General features: G+C 36.1%; 1 protein-coding gene across 1 annotated transcript in view; it reads left to right on the top strand.

Annotated features, from left to right (window-relative positions):
- Positions 1–20311, top strand: part of PCDH9 (protocadherin 9) — a gene marked incomplete at its 3' end in the record, with an annotated part of 749604 nt that overhangs the window by 472265 nt on the left and 257028 nt on the right. Inside the window, exon 3 of the mRNA XM_082754644.1 lies at positions 5214–5415. Coding sequence (XP_082610770.1) covers positions 5214–5415 — 202 coding nt within the window. The remainder of the gene's footprint in view (positions 1–5213; positions 5416–20311) is intronic.

Raw genomic sequence — 20311 nt, 5'->3', positions numbered from 1 at the left:
GATTTTAGGACTGTGTCTTTAATGCATGATAGTACTTTCCAAAACTATTTATTTATTTATTTGTGGAGTAAAATTACAAACTGTGGTATCAGAATGCATTTTATAAAGCTAGGATTGTCAGAAATAAAGTACTTTGATACAACATATATTTTCAAACTAGTATGCAGCACTGGAAAACTATGAAAATGCTCCAGATATTTCTAGTTTTTTATTTTTATTTTTTTATTTTCAATTAGAATTCTTCACATCAAGACAACAGAAGTGAGAAAAATATGACAGAAGAATATAAGAAAAAAAAAAAGCTGCAACTAAGAAGTATTTTTAAAAGGTTTTCGGTGTCTTAAAATAAAATATTTTAATGAAGTAAAACATGGTATACTATGCCAAGCACGGGTTCTACTTTTCTGTGACTGTGCCAACAAGAACAGGAATACCCCCATCATCTCCCTTCCATTCCTCCCTGTCCTCCAAGAGATTTTCTTGATATTTTTATTTGCATTTTCAAGTACCACAGCTATTACATATATCCAGTAATTTTGCAAATCACAATTTTTAGAAAGTACTAGACATATTTTAAGGTTATTTAAGAAAGGAGCAGCTAGACCAGTTTCATGTGTGGTTGATTTTATATACTTTTGGTCGGTACTGTGATTAAAAGAAAGTATCGACTGGCTGACTACCTGGTCTGAAAACAGGAAAAACAAACAAACAAACAAAAAACAAAACAAAACTGTTCCTATCATGCTTGAACTGTCCTTTATCAACACCACAGTTTTCTATCCTTTGTCACCATCTAAGATACAGAATTAATTTTTATCTGTATCTCTTGTGGGTGTGAAGTTATGCTTCACCTAGATAAGCTTTATGGAATCTGCCGTAGTAGGTGACTAATAGAACAATGTTTCAGTGTATCTACTACCAGTTGTTTTTCTGATTTGTAAACTCAGCTCAGGTTCAAAACCATATTGAGTCAAAATGTCCTAAATTATATATTGAAATTGCTTTGATACAAAGTATTTTTTTCAACTGATATAAATTATATTTGGAACTGAATACTCCTTTTAGTTTGAGTTTCACATAACAAAGATGTGGTATTTCCTGTTTAAAAATAAAGAGTGGATAAACATTCAGGACCTAAAGAAAACCCATATATTATATTTTTCCCCTAAAAATGATGGTATATGATTAACCATGTCACAGATTTTAGATTTGAATTTTGGACATGTGATGTGGACCTCAATAATAACCCCACCTCATGCTGTATGTACTCCTGCATATGTAGCATAATTAAAATCATAATTACTTCTTATCATTCCTTAGAATAACTTGATTATATTGCAAAGTGTAACAACGGTACAAAGTTTATAAAAGAGGTTTTAGGGGAAGAAGATCAGGAAGGAACAAAGGAGAAACACACAGAAAGGGATATAAAATAGGGCTAGTCAGCATGCTTTGGCTGAGCTCTGTGCCTGATTACTACAGTCTGGCCTGTGTTGTCATTTAATCATCTCCTCACTCTCTCTCTCTGCCTGATATCACCTCTGTCCCCTATGTGTCAGCACTTCAAGGACTCAGTGCCAGCTCCTGGTGAGACCTCTGTGTCTCAGTGAAATTTGGTGCCAACTCCTGGTGTCAGGCTGGTGCCTGGGTGCCCTGCCCTGTGGTGGCAGCTGCTGCAGCCAGTGGGGTCTCAGCATCGGCTCCTGGAGCAAGTGAGGGTCTTCAGCCTCCAGACAGCAGGGTGGGAGTGGTGTGTGTCCCCAGTCCTCCTTCTGGGGGACAGGGATGAGTGAGGCGAGAGAGGAGCTCTGTGCTGGCAGCTGAAGCAGGGCCACGGGTCACAGCCCATGTGCCCAGTGCTGGCTACTGAGGGCAGCGTCTGTGTCTGCCCCAAACTGGGAGTGCATGGTGTGTGTGTGTGCACTGGCAAACCCCACACTGGAGCAGCCGGTGAGTAGGTGACCCATGGGGCAGGTGAAAAAGGGACATTGCTGGGTGGGCAGAGGGGCTGTGCTGGTGCTTGGAGCACCTGTGAGTGTGAGTGTGTATACATGTACATGTATGCTGGTGTGGCCAGAGGGGTGTGTGTGTGTCTGCACGAGGGAGCTGCTGTCTGTGCCGGCCTGAGGGGAGGGGACTGGACTTCAAGAACAATGCTAAGCTGGGGCTGCTGGAGCAGGCTTACATCCCTTAGCATAATTATATGCTTCCAGTAAATTGAGTGACAGTCTTCCCCTGCAAGTGACATGATATGCCTAAGCTTAAGCATTGGCTTTGAATCTCTATGGAAGGTTTTTCCCCTCATTGTTGTGGTGGCAGGGTTTAGTCTTAAACTTTCCTCATTGACTACATACTGTCCTTTCATCACCTCTGGAACTGGATCACTGCTTACATGACCTTCAGATCTTTTGTAATTCTTTATGGTTTGTAGGGTCCTTAGTGAGAGTCTCAGAAAACCATACAGCCAAGACTATATATTTTTTTCTTATAATTCAGAGTATGGACTTAAAAGAACTATCAGCTAAGGGTTTGCCAGAATTAGTGTTTGACCTCTGCCATTTTATGACTGTCAATTTAGAGTTGGAGCAGATTTTGGCTAGTATAAGGAGCTTTTTGTTAAACTAGATCAATGTTTTTTGCTACATAACAATGAAACTGGCCATTTGTACAATCATGCTTTTTTTTTTCCTTCCCTCTTCTGTTTTTTTTTTTTTTTTTTTTTTTTTTTTTAATCCTATATTTGGGTAGTAATTAACTGCAGCATGTTAATTGTTTTGCAAAATCTTAAATTAAAATGGTCATCTTCCCCCTTACTTTAAGGATTTATTTTCATCATCATTCATATTTTCCCATACAATCTTTTAGTTTATTTTTAAAAAAGAATGTAATCTCCTTTTCTTCTGCTGCTTACTGTTTTTACTAGTGACATAATTTCTAACTTCAGAAAAACAGATCTCTAAATTTGTGTTACTGAAAATAACTGTGGGAAGAGAAGATTTTAAGCTGTGTGGTTAAGTATATTTCTATTTTGATCATATTCAAAGCAAAGGGTCTGCTAATGATTCAAAGAATTCTTCAGCACGACAATTCCAGAGTGGAAATATAAGATAAAATAACAAAGTGTGAAGTAAAAAATCACTTAGTGATAGAATATCACTAGGTCCTCTGTTGAAACTAATACAGCTCAATGTCTCAGAGGATCTGTTCACTTTTTTTTTTTTTTTTTTTTTTTTTCCTACAGCTGCATTCTAATCCTAGAGCTAGGAAAGGAACTTAAAAGTAAAATACTAATTATAAAATCACAGCCATGAGCAAATAGTATTACATTTATTTCTATACTGATTTACACAGTAATCCAAAATTGACTTAATCAACTATGTATGTATCAACTCCCACCCAAGGGAGATGAAAAAAAGAAGCCTGCTAGAAAACATTGATCATCATGTAAAATGGCAGCAATTACCATTAACAAATAGTTTTAATAAGCAAATACACAGTTAATACTATTAACTTGAGGTTTTTCTCAGTTAGTAAATAAATATATAAATCAGTTAAGATTAATGTAAGTTTTTTGAATCACTTCCAGATCACTCTTGGCTCCCTCATGTTGAAACTAGTTTTTGAGGGAAGATGTGCTTAACTGAATTTAACCACCCTCTTGAGATGATCTTGAACTAGTTGTTTCTGATGCTTCAGAAATGCAGCATTCTGATCTATGAAGACCTGTAATACTCTTTTCATGAATCCCACAGTTGCTCTTGCTAAACAATTCACAGCAGTGCTATCGGCTCTAGAGCTCTTGGGGAATTACTGTATCATTCAGTGGCTAAAACTCACAGTCAGGTTATTTCTCCAGATAAAAGAGGTTCAGAATCAATAATGGCTAACTAAACCAAACGTACAATGTGGATTTTATTTTTTACCTTTGAAATGACTTTTTTTTTTCTCTTTTTCCTAAGAAGTTCAGGAAAAGTTGTAATTCTGGCTGTCCTTCACTGCGTTGCTTTGAGCAAAAATGTCATTTATTTATTATTTCCCTTACAGAAGTGATAATTTCATATTCCTTCATTGCATTCTACAATTCTTTGCTGACCACTGTGGTTTCACAGTTGCATTATCAATGCTAAATATCCATTTTAGTTATATAGTTGATATCAGTTAAGTGTACATCCTTCAGTTCTTGAAAAATGACAAAGAAAACAGTGATTTTTCTGTTTAACTTGGCTTTCTTGGTGGGCTTTCCTTTCCTTTCCTTTCCTTTCCTTTCCTTTCCTTTCCTTTCCTTTCCTTTCCTTTCCTTTCCTTTCCTTTCCTTTCCTTTCCTTTCCTTTCCTTTCCTTTCCTTTCCTTTCCTTTCCTTTCCTTTCCTTTCCTTTCCTTTCCTTTCCTTTCCTTTCCTTTCCTTTCCTTTCTTCTCCTTCTCCTTCTCCTTCTCCTTCTCCTTCTCCTTCTCCTTCTCCTTCTCCTTCTCCTTCTCCTTCTCCTTCTCCTTCTCCTTCTCCTTCTCCTTCTCCTTCTCCTTCTCCTTCTCCTTCTCCTTCTCCTTTTCCTTTTCCTTTTTCTTTTCTTTTCTTTTTTTCTTTTCTTTTTTCTTTTCTTTTTTCTTTTCCTCTCCTCTCCTCTCCTCTCCTCTCCTCTCCTCTCCTCTCCTCTCCTCTCCTCTCCTCTCCTCTCCTCTCCTCTCCTCTCCTCTCCTCTCCTCTCCTCTCCTCTCCTCTCCTCTCCTCTCCTCTCCACTCCTTTTCAAATCTTACAGTATGAACAGTGATAATACAGGTTTTTATCTCAGAAATATGCTTATTACATTTTCTGATACTGTTTGCTTTTCATAAAGTAGTTCACAAAGGCTTCTGCTTCTCAGAAATAGCTTTAAAATGATGAGAAACATACCTAAAGGTATACTGATTACTTTATTATGAAAAGATTACTGCACAGATCGTGTGCAGACCTTTAAAATTTGTCTCCCCTGCCTGCCATCTTCCCTGGGTTGCTCCAAAAGTAAGCAAAAAGGAAAAAACAAACAAACAAACAAACAAAACAAACAAAACAAAAACAACAAAAAAACAAAAACAACCAGTAAACCCGATAGTAATAATTGCCTTATAAGCATTGCCAGTATTTGTATTTCAAAAGTTAAAATAAATAAATAAATAAATGTCAGGAGAACAGAAAAGAAGAGCACTAATCAGTGTGTCCTGTGCTCTTCTTTGTAGTCCCAGCGCCGTGTTACATTTCACCTCCCCGATGGCTCCCAGGAAAGCTGCAGTGACAGTGGTTTGGGAGACCACGAACCGGTGGGTGGTGGAACCCTGATCTCACACCCTCTCCCTCTGGTTCAGCCGCAGGATGAATTCTACGACCAGGCCTCACCGGACAAGAGGACTGAAGCTGATGGCAACTCTGACCCCAACTCGGGTGAGTCACCCTCATTGCTTTGGCTTCTCTCTGTTGCTTTGGTAATTCTTTTCTATCCCTTTGAGCTTTGTAATGGTAGAGATGTTTTTAAGTGCATGAGGGATATGATTTTAGCTCATAACGGTTGGTAGGAAATAGTGTAGTTTGCCTGAAGTGCCTCATATTGTAATTTATAGAAACGAAAACATGCCCAGTAAGAAAAAAAAACACATCTCCAAACAGTTGCACAGTGAGAATAGCTGAAAATACTACAAGGTAGTGAGCTTTCCTTGGTAATTGCAGTGCTGCTGTCATTTAGCGTTGGGCTTTTGTTTTAGGACACCCATTCCAAATACACATTAAAAGAGCAAGGATATGGTGGTTGAGTGATCTGTTAGACTAGTAAATCAGTGAAGCACTAAAAAATGCAATTCCAAATTTATATAACACACCTATTATTTCCTCTTCTAACAGAAAGAAACATAGAGTTTCTTTGTTGGGTTGGAATGGCATTGATGTTTTGCTTTTTGGAACTGCTGGATGTGTATTTTAACGTATGTGCCTACTTTTGGAAATTCTTCCTTTCCTTCTGTATAATAAATGTACATGATTGAAGTATTTGTGACAGTCAGTACAAAAAAAAAAAAAAAAAAAAAAGTGCAGTCTTAACCAATGCTATGTCTAGTATTTTGGCATTGGAAGATGGAGACTTATACATACTGAAAACTGGGAGAGGGTCCTTAAGCTTTCTGTTTTCTGTTTGGAATGTGGAGACAATACCTTCTTGGAAGGTAATTGAACTTGCATTCTCCTGCATCTCAGGAGTACAAAAAAAAGAGTTAGTTTCTTTCTGACATTTCTCCCTTTTGTATAGATGAGTAAATTTTCACTGGACCTGTACAACCAGGAAAGAAGGTGGCCCTGGGATCTGCTGCACAATATTCAGGTCCACGTTCTCATTTAGGCAGAGCTGGATCTGAATTATGACATTTAAATCATGGTTGATGAGAATGTAAACTGTGGAATATTGGCTTTAGTAGCATTTTTCTTATACCTTTCATGGAAGGTCAGAGAGGTTATGTTGGGTAAAACTCTCTGAAAAAAAGGAAAAGGAAAAGAAAAAGGAAAAGAAAAAGAAAAAGAAAAAGAAAAAGAAAAAGAAAAAGAAAAAGAAAAAGAAAAAGAAAAAGAAAAAGAAAAAGAAAAAAAAAGAAAAGAAAAAGAAAAAGAAAAAGAGAATCCTTTCTCAAAGCTTTGTTCTAGTTTCCTTCCCCCTCTCTTCCCCCCCCCCTTTTTTTTTCCTGGATATTTACTTTTTCCTTCCCCCCTGCCCCCCCCCCCCCCCAAAAAAAAAAATGTTCGTGAAGCTACAATCTTATACAATATGTAGAAATGCAAATAACTATACTGGACTAGCAACTATGAATGACTTTGAAACAAGAATGTACATTTGTTTAAGCAAGTTAATTCTTAAGCAGAATTATCCTGTTAATTCTCTGACCATGTATGAGATGTGTGAAACATTTAACAAGATCAGAGAGGAGTTTTAAGGCATCATTGCATGTTGGCATTGTTGCATTGCTTCACAGACTCTGAATTGCACAACTCTTCAGAATGTGACATAAAAATCTCCAGAAGAGTTCAGAAAAACATGCTCAGTAAACTTTGTATCAAGCTACTAAAAGCATGATTTTACAAATCTTTCTGTCAAGAACGTTGTGCGAATGTAGTATTTTAATTATCAGCAATATATTCATTCCTAATACAGACAGTAATAGAAAATCAGAGTGTCTGAGTGTTCTTAAATGCTACACGAAAAGTTTTTATATAGTCTGTAGTTACCCCTGTTTTAGTCTTGGGGATGTTAAATTTATGTCAAATTTACAAAAATCTAACCAACAATCAATCTGTACTGATGTTTGGTGAAGTACTGAGGTATAGGCCTTTTGCGTTTTGTCAAACTGAATTAGAGCGGTGTCGTGGTTTCACCCTGATGGACAGCCACATTCCACCCAGCTCTCTCACTTCCCTGCCTCAAAAGGAAGAGGAGGAGAACATATGATGGAAAAGGGCTCAAGGGTTCAGATAAGGCCAGGAAGATTCCCTCACCAATTACTGTTACGGGAAAAAAAGACTTAGCATAAGGAAGATTAATATAATTGACTGTTGATTATCAACAGACTACAGCAGTGAGAAACTAAAAGCAAATCAAAAACGCATTCCCCCTCATCCACCCTCTTCTCCTCCCCCAGAGCAGTACATGGGAATGGGGACTGGGGGTTATGATCAGTCCGTAAGATTTTGTCACCTGCTACTCCTTCATGGTCACTCTCTTCCCCTGCACCACCATGGTGTCCCTCCCATGGGGTACTGTTCTTCCAGAACTGATCCTGCGTGGGCTTCCCACAGGCAGCAGATCTTCAAGAACTGCTCCAGTATGGGTCTGTACCGCAAAATCCATCTGTCAGGAGCAACCTGCTCCAGCACAACTCTCCCACAGGCGGCAGCCCCTCTCCGGGCCCCCTGCTGCTGCAGGCGCCCTCTACATGGGCTGCAGCTCTGGCCAGGGGCCTGTTCCTGTGGGGGCTCTCCATGGGCTGCAGCATCCTCCAGGCCACATCCACCTGCTCCACCGGGGGCTCCTCCATGGGCTGCAGTGTGGAGATCTGCTCCATGTCGGACTCATGAGCTGCAGGGGGACAGCCTGCTCCACCAGGGCCTCTCCACAGGCCACAGAGGAACTGCTCCAGTGCCTGGAGCACCTCCTGCCCTCATTCTACACTGATCTTGGTGTCTTCAGGGCTGGTTCTCACTCCTCACTCTCCCAGCTGCTGTTGCACAAAGCCTTTTTTTTTTTTTTTTTTTTTTTTTTTTTTTTTTTTTTCTCTCTTTCTTAAGTCTGCTCTCACAGAGGCCCCACCAATATTGGTCACTGGCTCAGCTCTGGCCAGCAGTGGGTCACTTTTGGAGACATCCAGAACTGGCCTTTATCTAACATGGGGTAGCTTCTGGGCTCTTCTCACAGTGGCCACCCTGTACCCCTCTGCTACCAAAAGTTTGCCATTTAAACACAGTAGAAATGGACATTGAAACAGTACATTCTGTATCTCACCAAATCTCACAGACCACCAAAGGAATGAATGATATAATCATTAATATGACAGAAATCATCCTAGGAAAACCCTAGGCAAGGAAGGAGTGAGACCGCCCATTATATGGATTTGACTTATTCAGTATAAAGTTATTGTCTTGGCATTGTGTCAGAAGTTTTTTTGGTACTGGAGGCACAAGTTTTTGGATGAGATACGGAGTTTAAAGCAGTTTATGGCTATTGACAATCCTTTGGCCATTTTCAGAAGAGGGAAATGTTAGTTGGCAATTGGGCAAAACTACTTTGTGGATATTTAAATATGTTTATGGTTGAAATTCCTGGTGCATTATCATCTTGACATTGTATTCCTTGACACTTTTAATCTGAATTTCTAGTCCTATTGCAGTGAAATGTTAAACAGTAGTTGTATTAAACATTTTGGTGGCCATTTAAGAGATTACTGTTTATGAAAAATCTTAGGGTATTCTGAGTTAAAAGACATGATAAAATGATGGAAAATATCTTAGTAGAGTGTAGAAATATCCCTATCTACATGTATTGCTGCCTGCTTTAGGTGATAAATGTTGATAAACGGTATCTTATTCTATCTGTTTCAACTGAAAAGAAAAAGAAGTAGTTATGGGAGTGTTTTCTAATATCTTCAAGAAAAAAATCAGCACAAAAAAATACAGGCTTGTCCCACAGTACTTTTATGAAAGATTATTCAGTAAAGGTTTGTCACAATTTATGGGAATATGATGTTAATCTTGATAGTAAAGTTGTTGCCTCATGGTGAGAGCAATTTTGGTTAATGGCTTTAATACTCAGTGAGTTATGTGGTTTGTTATTGTATACTGTGAAATTGTGTAAATAAAAATGCAGCCATTGTTTCTCAATATTAGTATGTTGCTATTTTAATTATATTTTGAACAGTGACCAAAATCTGAAGGGAATGAGGGAATGGGGCGGAGGGGGGGAAAGGGGAGAGGGCCGAGGGAGGGTAGTTAAAAGTCTTAATAAATTATTACACAAAAGTATAAGAAACATTATTGTCATATTTTCTCGCTATCATTAACTTGTACAGAGGCACAAGAGCTACAATTAGAAATTTAAAGAAAAAAAAAACACATACATTGTGAGAATACATTCATCTGGCTAATCTTAAAACAACAATCTCTTTCACTGGGAGAAACTGAAATGAAAAGAGACTGAAAACAGTAGCACTGGTAGCACTGTCAGCCACACACTGTCACTGTGGTTATGAGGAAGCAACATAGAGAGAAATATGAAGTAAAAACTGAAACTTTTTTTTTTTTTTTTTCCCTGAGTCATGAGTCATTTTCAGTTCACTAAGGTATTTTTTTATCATTTCAGCATTTGCCTGATCAACGTTAACCAATTGTCAAAGAGCTATGATAACCTCTCGGTTGCAATTATTTAATTCCACCTTTATTTCATTTGCACAATTTATCTTGTTTAAAAACAACATATCACTACAGAGTGACACCAGCACTGTGGTACATTATGCATTATTAAGTGATTCAAATTTACTTGTAATTCAAAAATTTGCAAGTAATTCAGATTTACTACAGGAAGTCTCATTATTCAAGAGTCGTGGTTGCAATGATTTAATTTTGCATATAATATTGATTTGTAAGGCAAGCACTGTGTATGTTACAATGTTTTACTGAACTGTAATAATGCTGAACTGTTTCAATGCAGTGATTAAGAACCTTAACCTTGCCTTGCCGACTGTGACTTTTCAAGTATGGGCCAAGAGAAACGGAAAGCAGCGTATTACCTGCCAACATTTTTTGTCACCATGATGACAAACAAAAGGGAAAGACTGTACATATTACACTGCTTGCAGTCTGTAATAAAGCAAAAGCACATGCCAAAAGAGGAGAATCTGTATTTTCTTGGAAACTAATATTTTTGAATAATCTGAATTAATATATATGTGTATATATATGTGTATATATATGTAAATAAATACATATATATATATATGTATTATATATATATGTATATATATTTACATATATATATACACATGTGTATATATATATATGTATATATTTACATAGACACATGCATATTTGAAGAGCTGTACTTGGTGTGTGAAATGCTGACCACACATCTCACATGTTCTCCATATAAACACTACCTTTTGCACTTGGAGAGTGTATATATTACACGTCCTATTGAAGGAAGATATTCCAAAGGTCAATCATTTGCTGAAAGTTCTTTACCATAGCAGACAAGAATTTAGAAAATGTGAACTTTCATTAGGACCTCAAAAAAAAAAAAAAAAAAAAAAGCAAAATAAAATCACTTAATGCTGTAAAATGTACTTAATGCTATGAATTTATGTCATCTTTCATTACAAAATACCTTTTTTTTTTTAATGGTTTTCAATGTGTATATCATGAAATGCACTGTTGACACAAACATCTTTTATCATCAGTTATGTTAAAAATGTACAGGTGTCTGATGTATTTTGATGTGAATTGATTTCTTTGGTAGTCAGTCTAAAGAAAGCTGTGTTTTTGTTTGTCAGCAGTCAGGCACAGAATGTTATTTTTCACTACTATAAGTGTGGTTTTCATCAGCATCAAACAAAACCTTGTTAGTGAAGAATTCCCTTTTCACTGTGGTTTAGTAAAGGTTGTTAAGGACTCAAATTTAGATTGGAATTGTTAATGTATCTAAGGATTTCATGCAGCAGAGCTCTGAGTTAGAACTGTATGAAGGAAAAATGTGCCTCCTAGTGTAAAGAAAGGGAAATATGCACTTTTATGAAAATGCTTGATAAATCACATTTTGATAGCTGCAAGCTGTGGATGTGATTAATTTTTCCTCAGAAAGATAAAAAGGAATAGCATATATTTAGTGGAGCGTTAGAACTGCTCTGGGGAGAAAGTCTGCAATACACTGTGGATGAATCTATGCAATAATTCCAATGGTTTAAAATCAGACAGAAATATAATATTTATGTTATCTGATGTATGTTTAGGAAGCTAAGTAAATGCTTGCCTAATTTTTACACCTCATTAATAAACAGTATCAATTTGTGTTATGTAACACAATGAGATGTAGAAAAAAAAACATAATACAGTCACTGTGTTTTGAAAGTCATCCCTTTTACTTCTGTAAATTAAGCTTTTTACTTTTCATGAAGTAAAAAGAATGACCTTCAAATTAAGTAAAATATTCTATTATGCACTGTCATATTACTTTAAAATTCCAAAGGAACTCTATATTCTTGAAGTAATGGCATAATGCTGTCTACAAACAATAATGTTTGAGGATAGTTTTTATTGTTGTTGTTTGTCTTTCAGTATATTAATATTATATGGGTAAGTCTGCATGGTAAATACCTGAGTTCTCACGTTCTCACATTTTAATAAAGCTAATACTAGAGTGCTTTAGCCAAATGGTGTCAGGGGTATTAAATCATACTATAATTCCAGTAATAAGTAGAAATAGCTCTGTGGCAGTGGTTTAATTATGATTAAAGTTCAGAGTAATGGCAAGATGGTCTCGTATTACACTTGGTCATATGATAAGATCCCATGTGGAGAAGCTAAGCCATTCAAGCAAAGAGCTTTGGTTTTATAGTGTCACTATCATTACACCCAATAGGTGATAATGGTTTAACCTTGCAGGCATACCCTTTGCTTAATCCTGCCTTTCATTTTGCTGTCTCAAAAGTTGCTTGTCATACTTGGCAATATTGGAGTCCGTAGCTGAACATCCTAAATGTAGGAAGAAGTGTTTCTATTAATGTTTTCACTCTAGATAAATCACTGTCCATCACTATCCTTGTGTTTTCATAATATGAGACTCTGTGTGAACTAAAATAGGAACATTTGCCTTTGAGTCATTTCCTCCATTTCATTAAACACAAGTCCATACCTCACACAGAATCTTACACTGTCAAATTTAGCTACAGGCAAGTAGGAGTAAGAAAAACTGGAGTCAAGTTGGTGAATTAGCCTTCTGAAGAGCTATAAAATAGTCTGAAATCTAAATTCAGTATTACTCCCATGCATTTATTTCTTTAAAAAAATAAAATAACAGCTGAGTGGTATACAAGAGATTGCTATCTCTACATCTCTTTGGTACCTCCTTACACTGAGGATTTTAAAACTATCTTGGTTTAGAAAAGCCACATCTGACATCTGACCTGTTCTCCTCTCTTTTCCCCATACACCAAAGCTAATTGGAGAGTAAATCAAGATGGTAGAGCCATTGCATGGGCAGTGAGTGGGAAACTGGTCCTATTGGTGCTCTGAGATGAACACCTAGTGTGTCTGAACTTGCTAGCTTCTGCTGCCATCGAAGACAATAAAGTCCAGGTCTTCAGCAGTGAGTTCAAAAGGCTAGATGGGGTATGGGGACTGTTCAGACTTGCAATAAAAAGTTTGAAAGCTTTGAGGATTAAAAGAATGGGAAGGTTGCATACTAGGTGAAAGCTGGTGCCTATGACTGCCATTGCTGCTGACACCCACTCCTGTTTAGACCCACAGATACTTTTGCCAGTGGTACAGGCTAAAGCAAAAGATGATTTAAGGAATTGTGCAGAGTTACTTATTTCAGATCGGTAAGTTATCTTCTCACAAGGCTTTTGTTCCTATCACAGTAAACCTCAGCTTGCTGCAGAGATTCATAGGTTTTTGAAGTTTTAAAGCATTATCATTACCTAGTCAAACCTCTGACATAGCACAGTGCATATGATTTCACACAAAATTTCTTAAATCAAGCCTGTATTTTAAAATAGTCCAGTGGCTCGTTTCCCTTGCTGATAAAACTGTATACTGTATACATAATGTCTGAATACATTTAGCGTCATTGTCTAGCTCCTGTCTTTGAGACTGTAGAGCCCTTTGTCAGTGGAAGTCTTTCACTTCCACCAGTGCATAGATTTCTAAGGCCCTGGGGACTACTTTGACTAGTACAGCTTCCTGCATAATACAGGTCAAAAATCCTACCCAGTAACTTCTACAAAATTCCGTACCTTCAGGTTATATCTATAGCTTATGTTTCAGAATGATTTGTTGATTTAATAATTTCTGTTGACATAATAAACTATTTGGATGTTTACTGACTTTGATTGAATCACCTTTTAACTTTTCATTTGATAAACTAGATGCTTGGTGTCCATAGTCAAGACACAGTAGTCTTAAGATGGGGAAAACAAGGAAACCTTGAATAAAATAGGGAGGCTGGTAGCCTTGTGCTGTCTTAAGCTGAGAAAATAAGGAAACCTTAAAGAAAATAGGTAGAACAGTAGCTTTGATCTATAAGAAGCATGGGAGGTAAGGGATGAAAGGTAAAAAACAAAGAGAAAAACAGCTGCAGGAAGATTCCATACTGCCCTATGGTAACTTTTTGCTCATTAAGGGTCATTAACAAATTAAAAATCATACCCATCAAAATGTTAATGTATGCTAATATAGGATTTGGTGTCCTCCCCTCTCCACTCCCCCAAGGCCTCTGTAATGCACAAACTCAGTAGAGAGAGAGAGTTTCACAAGTTTGCTGTGTATAAATAATGGTGGTTCAAGCCAGAGGTGTGTTTGGTTTGTGGAAGATCACCAAGCACCTGATTCTGCAGAAGTATATAATTAATTAATTAATTAAAAGGTGTGGATACCGATTCTGTGTGCTTATTGGCGGGGTGCACTGGGCATGAACCTATGGATAACAACACGGTGCCCATGTCATCTTGGATCTGTAATAAATTAGTTATTTTTTTTTTTTCTAGCATTTTGCAAAAGTTTGCAATTTTTTGTTCTCCAGCAATTGAAAAATAATGTATCAGTCCCGTATCTGTCCAGAACATAAAATAATAGTAAATCATTCAGTCCTTTCTAACACATTTACAGATAAACAAATAATCAAGAGTTTCAAGTTCAATTCACCAAAAACCAACCAACCAAACAAAACACAACACATAACTCTTCTAAAACAGAGACTTTATTATTATTATTATTATTATTATTATTATTATTATTATTATTATTATTATTATTATTATTATTATTATTATTATTATTATTATTTTATATCAGTTTGTGTCTAGGTAATTCCTTGCTTTGACCTGATTGGGTATTCTTCCATACCTCATGAGCATGCTATTGAACAACGCTTTTCAGCAGTAGAACAGCAATGAATTTTTCTATCTTTTAAAGACTTTCCACAGGAAATAAAAGTAAAAAGCAAAAATGAATAGATATATCTTTAATCGTGGTTAAGAAAAATAGAAGAGCTTTATTAGCATTCTAGATGTTCCATCGGATAACTATACTCAAGACATTGTACTTTAAAAAAACACAACAAAGCAAAAAAAGAAGTAACAGTGTTTGAGAATTTTGAGGTTTCTTTTCTGAAATTCAGTGAAAGCTGTCACTACCAGCTATTACTTTTTGTTACACTGATACTGAGATTCATTTTCCGTTATTTCACATTCTGGTTCTAATGGAGTCTTAGCAGTGCAACTCCTATTCCCAATGGCAAACACTTGTTTAAAAGAAAGATTATAGATGTGAGAATAAAGGTGTTTAGTTTAGCATGGAATTGTTAATTTCAAGTGGTTACAAATTATAAATGGAATTAGAATTATTGATGGCTCTGAAGTGAGGAGTAACCCCAAGCAGCAAGAATAAACCCATTGATTGCACCAGTACAGGCTAGGGTCTGACCAACTAGAAAGCAGCTTTGCAGTAGCTTTGCAGCTTGGGGTCCTGATGGCTTTGTGTTTTTTTCAAAGCAGTGTGACTTTGAAGAAAAGAAAGCCAAAAACCTCCTGGACTGCATTAGGCAATGCTGAGGGAAGATGACCAGCACAGGTGAGACACATCTAGGTGCTGAATTCAGTACAGACTTCCCACTACAGAAATAAAATATGTGTAGATACCTGGTGGGGAAGGGGAGGCGTAGAGATCAGACTCTTGTCAGTGGTATGCCAAAGGAAAGAAGGGGCAACGGTCACAAACTAACATACAAAGAAATTCTGTTTACACATAAGAACCAAACAAACAAACAAGCAACAAACACCACTTTCTTAAGGCCAGGCTGATAGAACTCTACAAGTTACCCAGAGAGGTTGTAAAGTCTCCACATTTGGACATTTTGAAAATCCTATTCAACATGTCTCCAGTTGCTCCTGGGAGACTGTTCAAAACAATCTACAAAGGTCCTTTCCAACCTCAACTATTCTGTGATTTTGCAATTCTATGAATTTGTCTTATATAAACTGTAAAATACAGATCTGAAGAAGGAAATAAAGAAAAAATATATATATTTTTTCTGTAAGGTAAATGAATTCTAAGTATATAATAAATGAGTAAGACCAATAATCTGTCTAGCCCAGTAATTTGTGTGAGCGGTAGAAGAAACAATGTATGGAAAGCACTTCAGCTCCTAATATAGATGTCTGAAATTGGTCAAGTAAATTTCATAGACAAGTACCCATATCTCACCATTGATTAAGAAAGATGACTACACTAACTAAAGAAGAGGTATGTGTGGTGTGTTAGTTTGAAACGTTAAAAATGGAACTCAGCTCCATATTATAGACTCCTAAATATGGATGCTTACATGTGGAGATCTAAAACTTTATGCTAAATATATAAGCTCCCTTTTTAATTTGTTGAGTGCTACAGCTTTCATTTCACCCTAAATTACAGGTTGGATAAATTTCTCTCTAGAGTCCATTTACCATATTTCTACTGAGTGTAATAGGAGCTCAAATGTCAAGATCACGTGTAGACATTTGGAATGGAATTTAGTTCCAGAATGTAGATGTATATGGCCCAAATCTTTTGTTATACTAGGCATCCAGTGGTACTTGAAAAACCCTGAGGTGCCCTACCTTTTTTTAGCTGCACTGCCTTCTTTCATGTTTGACATCCACATGCAAATATCTTAAGTACCCTGGGATATTTCTGGACTGGCATTGCATGTTAACGGTAAAGCAGGAGAAGTGAACTTTAGGTTAAGATTCATTCCAAAAGGAGTTATTACATTTAGGTTACTACTTACAGGAATATAGGTGTTATATATGTAACCTTTCCATATATCTATAACACATCCAGATATGAGTTAGATAATGTGAGCTTCCATCAGAGACCTAGTGAGTGTAGTAATTGAGTCTAGACACCTATTCAATTACCAGAAGTGTTTAATTTACTTTAATGTGAGAGGCACAGTTTTCAAGACTATCCTGACTAGATTGCTATTGTGTATAGGAGAAGTTTAGATACTGAAATTTAGTTGATTCCAAACTCCAACCCTTCATGAGTTGAATCTGTCTGTTCTTGTTGCTAAGGGAATAATCTTATATTTTGGGACATGTAACAGTCTTTCTTACCTGCACATTTTTCAAAGTAAAAGGGCAATTGCTGATTTCCTGCTTCATTTTTTACCATACTAATTGAATACATATATCATTTTTCATACCTTTCCTTTTTTTTTTTGGGGGGGGGTGGGTATAACTGACATTAAAATATCCTGTATTTTATAGCATTATTCTGAAAAAAAGATTTATTTTTAAAGAAAAGAAAAACAAAGTAAAAAAAAAGTAAAAAGAAAAAAGAAAAAAGTATTTTTCTTTGACCAGTTCTGGTTCCTCCAGTTCAAGGAATCCAGTCACAGAACATTGAATCCCTTCCTCAAGGAAATTGTTTGATAAGCTTTTGCTTTCCAAGAAGGAAATCTTTCATGGAAAAAGTGTCTCATCTTAAGAAATTCCCTCATATATCAGTGCCTAGAGATTTGACCTAGTCTGGTCCAGAGACTGGGAGTTAATTTTGTTTACTGTGCTTATTTTATGTCTTTGTCTTTTGTCAGATTTTATGTTTGCTTCTTTAACTCTAAGGAGAAATCCATGCATATGAAGGGAGGTTCCTAGAATTAGATTTGAGTGTTACCTGTTATACAGACAACAAATACTTTCTTTTCTTTCAAATATTTGATTTCTGAAAGAATGTTTTATGTTTCTGTGCATAAACTTGATCTGCTTGTCTTAAACAAAATGAGAAGGTAGAGGAGATATGTATGAAGTAGATTGAAAACAAATAAGGAACTATATTTGCAGTCCAAACCATAAATAAATAAACATTCTAGAGGTAGGAATCACAGTTGAATCTTTTACTAGTCTAAAGCTTTATAGTGTTTCATACTGATCCAGGTAAATACCTGTTAAAAGAAATAAGTAGGGAGAATGAAAATAATCCTAGAATGTTTGCTGTGTTCAGCGTGTACAGCATGCTATATTTGTTTATTCTTTGGTGCCAAGGAGAAGTCATACCTTCCAGATAGAAATCATCCAGATGTAACAATATCAAGCTTCCAAACTTAGAGCATATTCACCTTTGGCAAGAAAAAAAAAATATGTACAAAATCTTCTTTACCAAGCCTGACCTGAAACCTATTCCTTCACATTTGCATAAATTAAACAGAAAACAAAACAAACAAAAACTTTTTTTTTTTTTCAAATATAAAAACATGCAACATCACCACTAAAAAAAAAGTGAATAAATAAATAATAAAAAAAAGAAACAAAAAGCTATTCATTCCTTGTTGTGTCAAACGGAGATGACTAGGGGATTCACGTCAGAAACAGACATCTGAAAGTCAATGGAGACATACTGTTTAAGAACAAATATTTCTTTTTCCATGGGTCAACTCATTTTAAAGAAATTTCCATTACTGGACTATCACCAAGATATGCTTAAATATTATGCTTAAATATTATGCTTAAATATTCCCTCCATATCTATAGCAGTTTTAGAATTTTTCACCCTGAAAAAAAAAAAACAACACAAAAAAAAAAACACAAAAAGTCATTTTCAAATGTGCCTACCATTTTGGAAAGGGATCCTATCTCGCTTATATACAAAATTAATTTAGATTAGATCTGCATTGTCTTCAAAATCTAAAGATCTAAAGAAATTGTTTTGCATTGGGACAGGTTGAATAACCTTTTTTTTTTTTTTTTTTTTCTTCATCTTTACTGAATAGTACTGACAACATTCAATACATAGCTACATTTATGTAAAAATGTCAGGGGGACAGCATCAAATTAAAGTGGACTTATCAGAGTGCGACATTTGCCTGTTTCAAAGCCCTGCCAAAGCCTTTCACAGAGACAATTTCACAAAGTTGAATGTTTTTAATAATGCAACAGATATAGCAGATTTGGAATTGCCACTGATAAATAAACTCACTGCAGTAGTTATATGATAATCACTATTTTGCTATCACTATTATATAATAATATAATAGTGATATAAATATATTATATAAATAATATAATAGTGATAGCAAAATGCTATGCTGGGCATTCCTTACCAAACTGTGAAGGCTTCCAAGAAGGCACCCCTGTCTTGGTGGAGGAGAAAGGGCACAGACTGTCAACAGACTTTAGTAGGTTTCAAATTACTTCTCCTTCCTCCCCCCCCCCTCCACCCACCCCCCAGCTCTTTTTACTTCACTCTTTTGATCCTAACACTAACTTCTTTCTTGTTTTGTCATTTTTGGTCCTTCCTCCTTCCTCCTCCTGCTTCCTCCTCCTCCTCTTTCCCCTCCCTCCTTCCTCCTCCTCCTCCCCTTCCCCATCCCCCTCCTCCTTCCCCTCTCCCTTCCTCTCTCCCTCTTCCTCTTCCTTCTTTTCTCTTCTCCTCTAATTTCCCTTTCCCTTTCCCTTTCCCTTTCCCTTTCCCTTTCCCTTTCCCTTTCCCTTTCCCTTTCCCTTTCCCTTTCCCTTTCCCTTCCATAACTTATGTGGAGAGTTGAGTATTATAATTATATATTTACCTTGTACTTCATTAAGCTCATTATCATATTCAGGTGTGTGAACCATAATGTTCATTTTAAACATAATGAAGCAAATAGTTTCACTTAGGCACCGTCACCTCGAAGATTTTTTTGTTCTGCCACCAAAACATGGCCATCCTGCCAACACAACAATTTCTCCTTCAGCAACTTCTCATACCAAGCTTGTGGACCTCCATCCACAAAATTTGTATAAGAGCGTAACAAGAACAAGCTGCTCAACTTCCCTTTGCCAAAATCCAGTGCTTATTAGTGATGTTAACAAGTCTGACTATTCTCCATGATAGCTATTGAAATCTTACATTTATATTTAGTAAAAACTATAGTTATAAATGATTCATTCATCTAAAGTGACTGAATAATATGAAAACCATATTAACTGTATAATCATTATGTATTTATTAATAAAAAATATAAAAAAATCTCCTGATGTGCATGTTTGCCACATTAGATATCCTTCATTTATGCTTACGTAAAAATATATTACTATATTACTATATATTAGACTGTGATAGAATGCTTGACCAGTTTTAATGCTTACCTTTTACTAAATATCAATGCAAAATACTTCGTATTTTAAAGAAGAGTTGTCAATTACTGAATTTAAAGGAAAGCAACTTATTAGTTAAAACTCATATGTTGTTGCAATTTAAAATGTACTTAAAATATGCAAGCACGTTTCAATATTAAGAAAGACTTCAATGTAACAGAGAGAATGCATACAGAATAGATTTTATTTTCTGTAGAGATGCCAATACAAATTGAGTGGTATTTTGTTTGGTTGTTGCCGTCTTGAAACCCAGATACTTATTAGTTGTTGTGAGTGTGAATGTGTTCTGGCAAGCACAGTGTTGTCATTAACTAATGGATTGTATGTACAGTCTTTCAGTAAAAATGTGTAGATGGTTAATAATAGTGTAGAATTACCAGCAATTTTAAAGTGATTTGTAGGTTAGCTTGTGAAATTAAAAGTGTAATCAAAAG

Source organism: Aythya marila, assembly GCF_965140915.1.
Source record: "Aythya marila genome assembly, chromosome: 1".
Taxonomy (NCBI): domain Eukaryota; kingdom Metazoa; phylum Chordata; class Aves; order Anseriformes; family Anatidae; genus Aythya; species Aythya marila.
The sequence above is the reverse complement of the archived record's forward strand: the minus strand, read 5'-3'. Positions and strand labels throughout refer to the sequence as shown.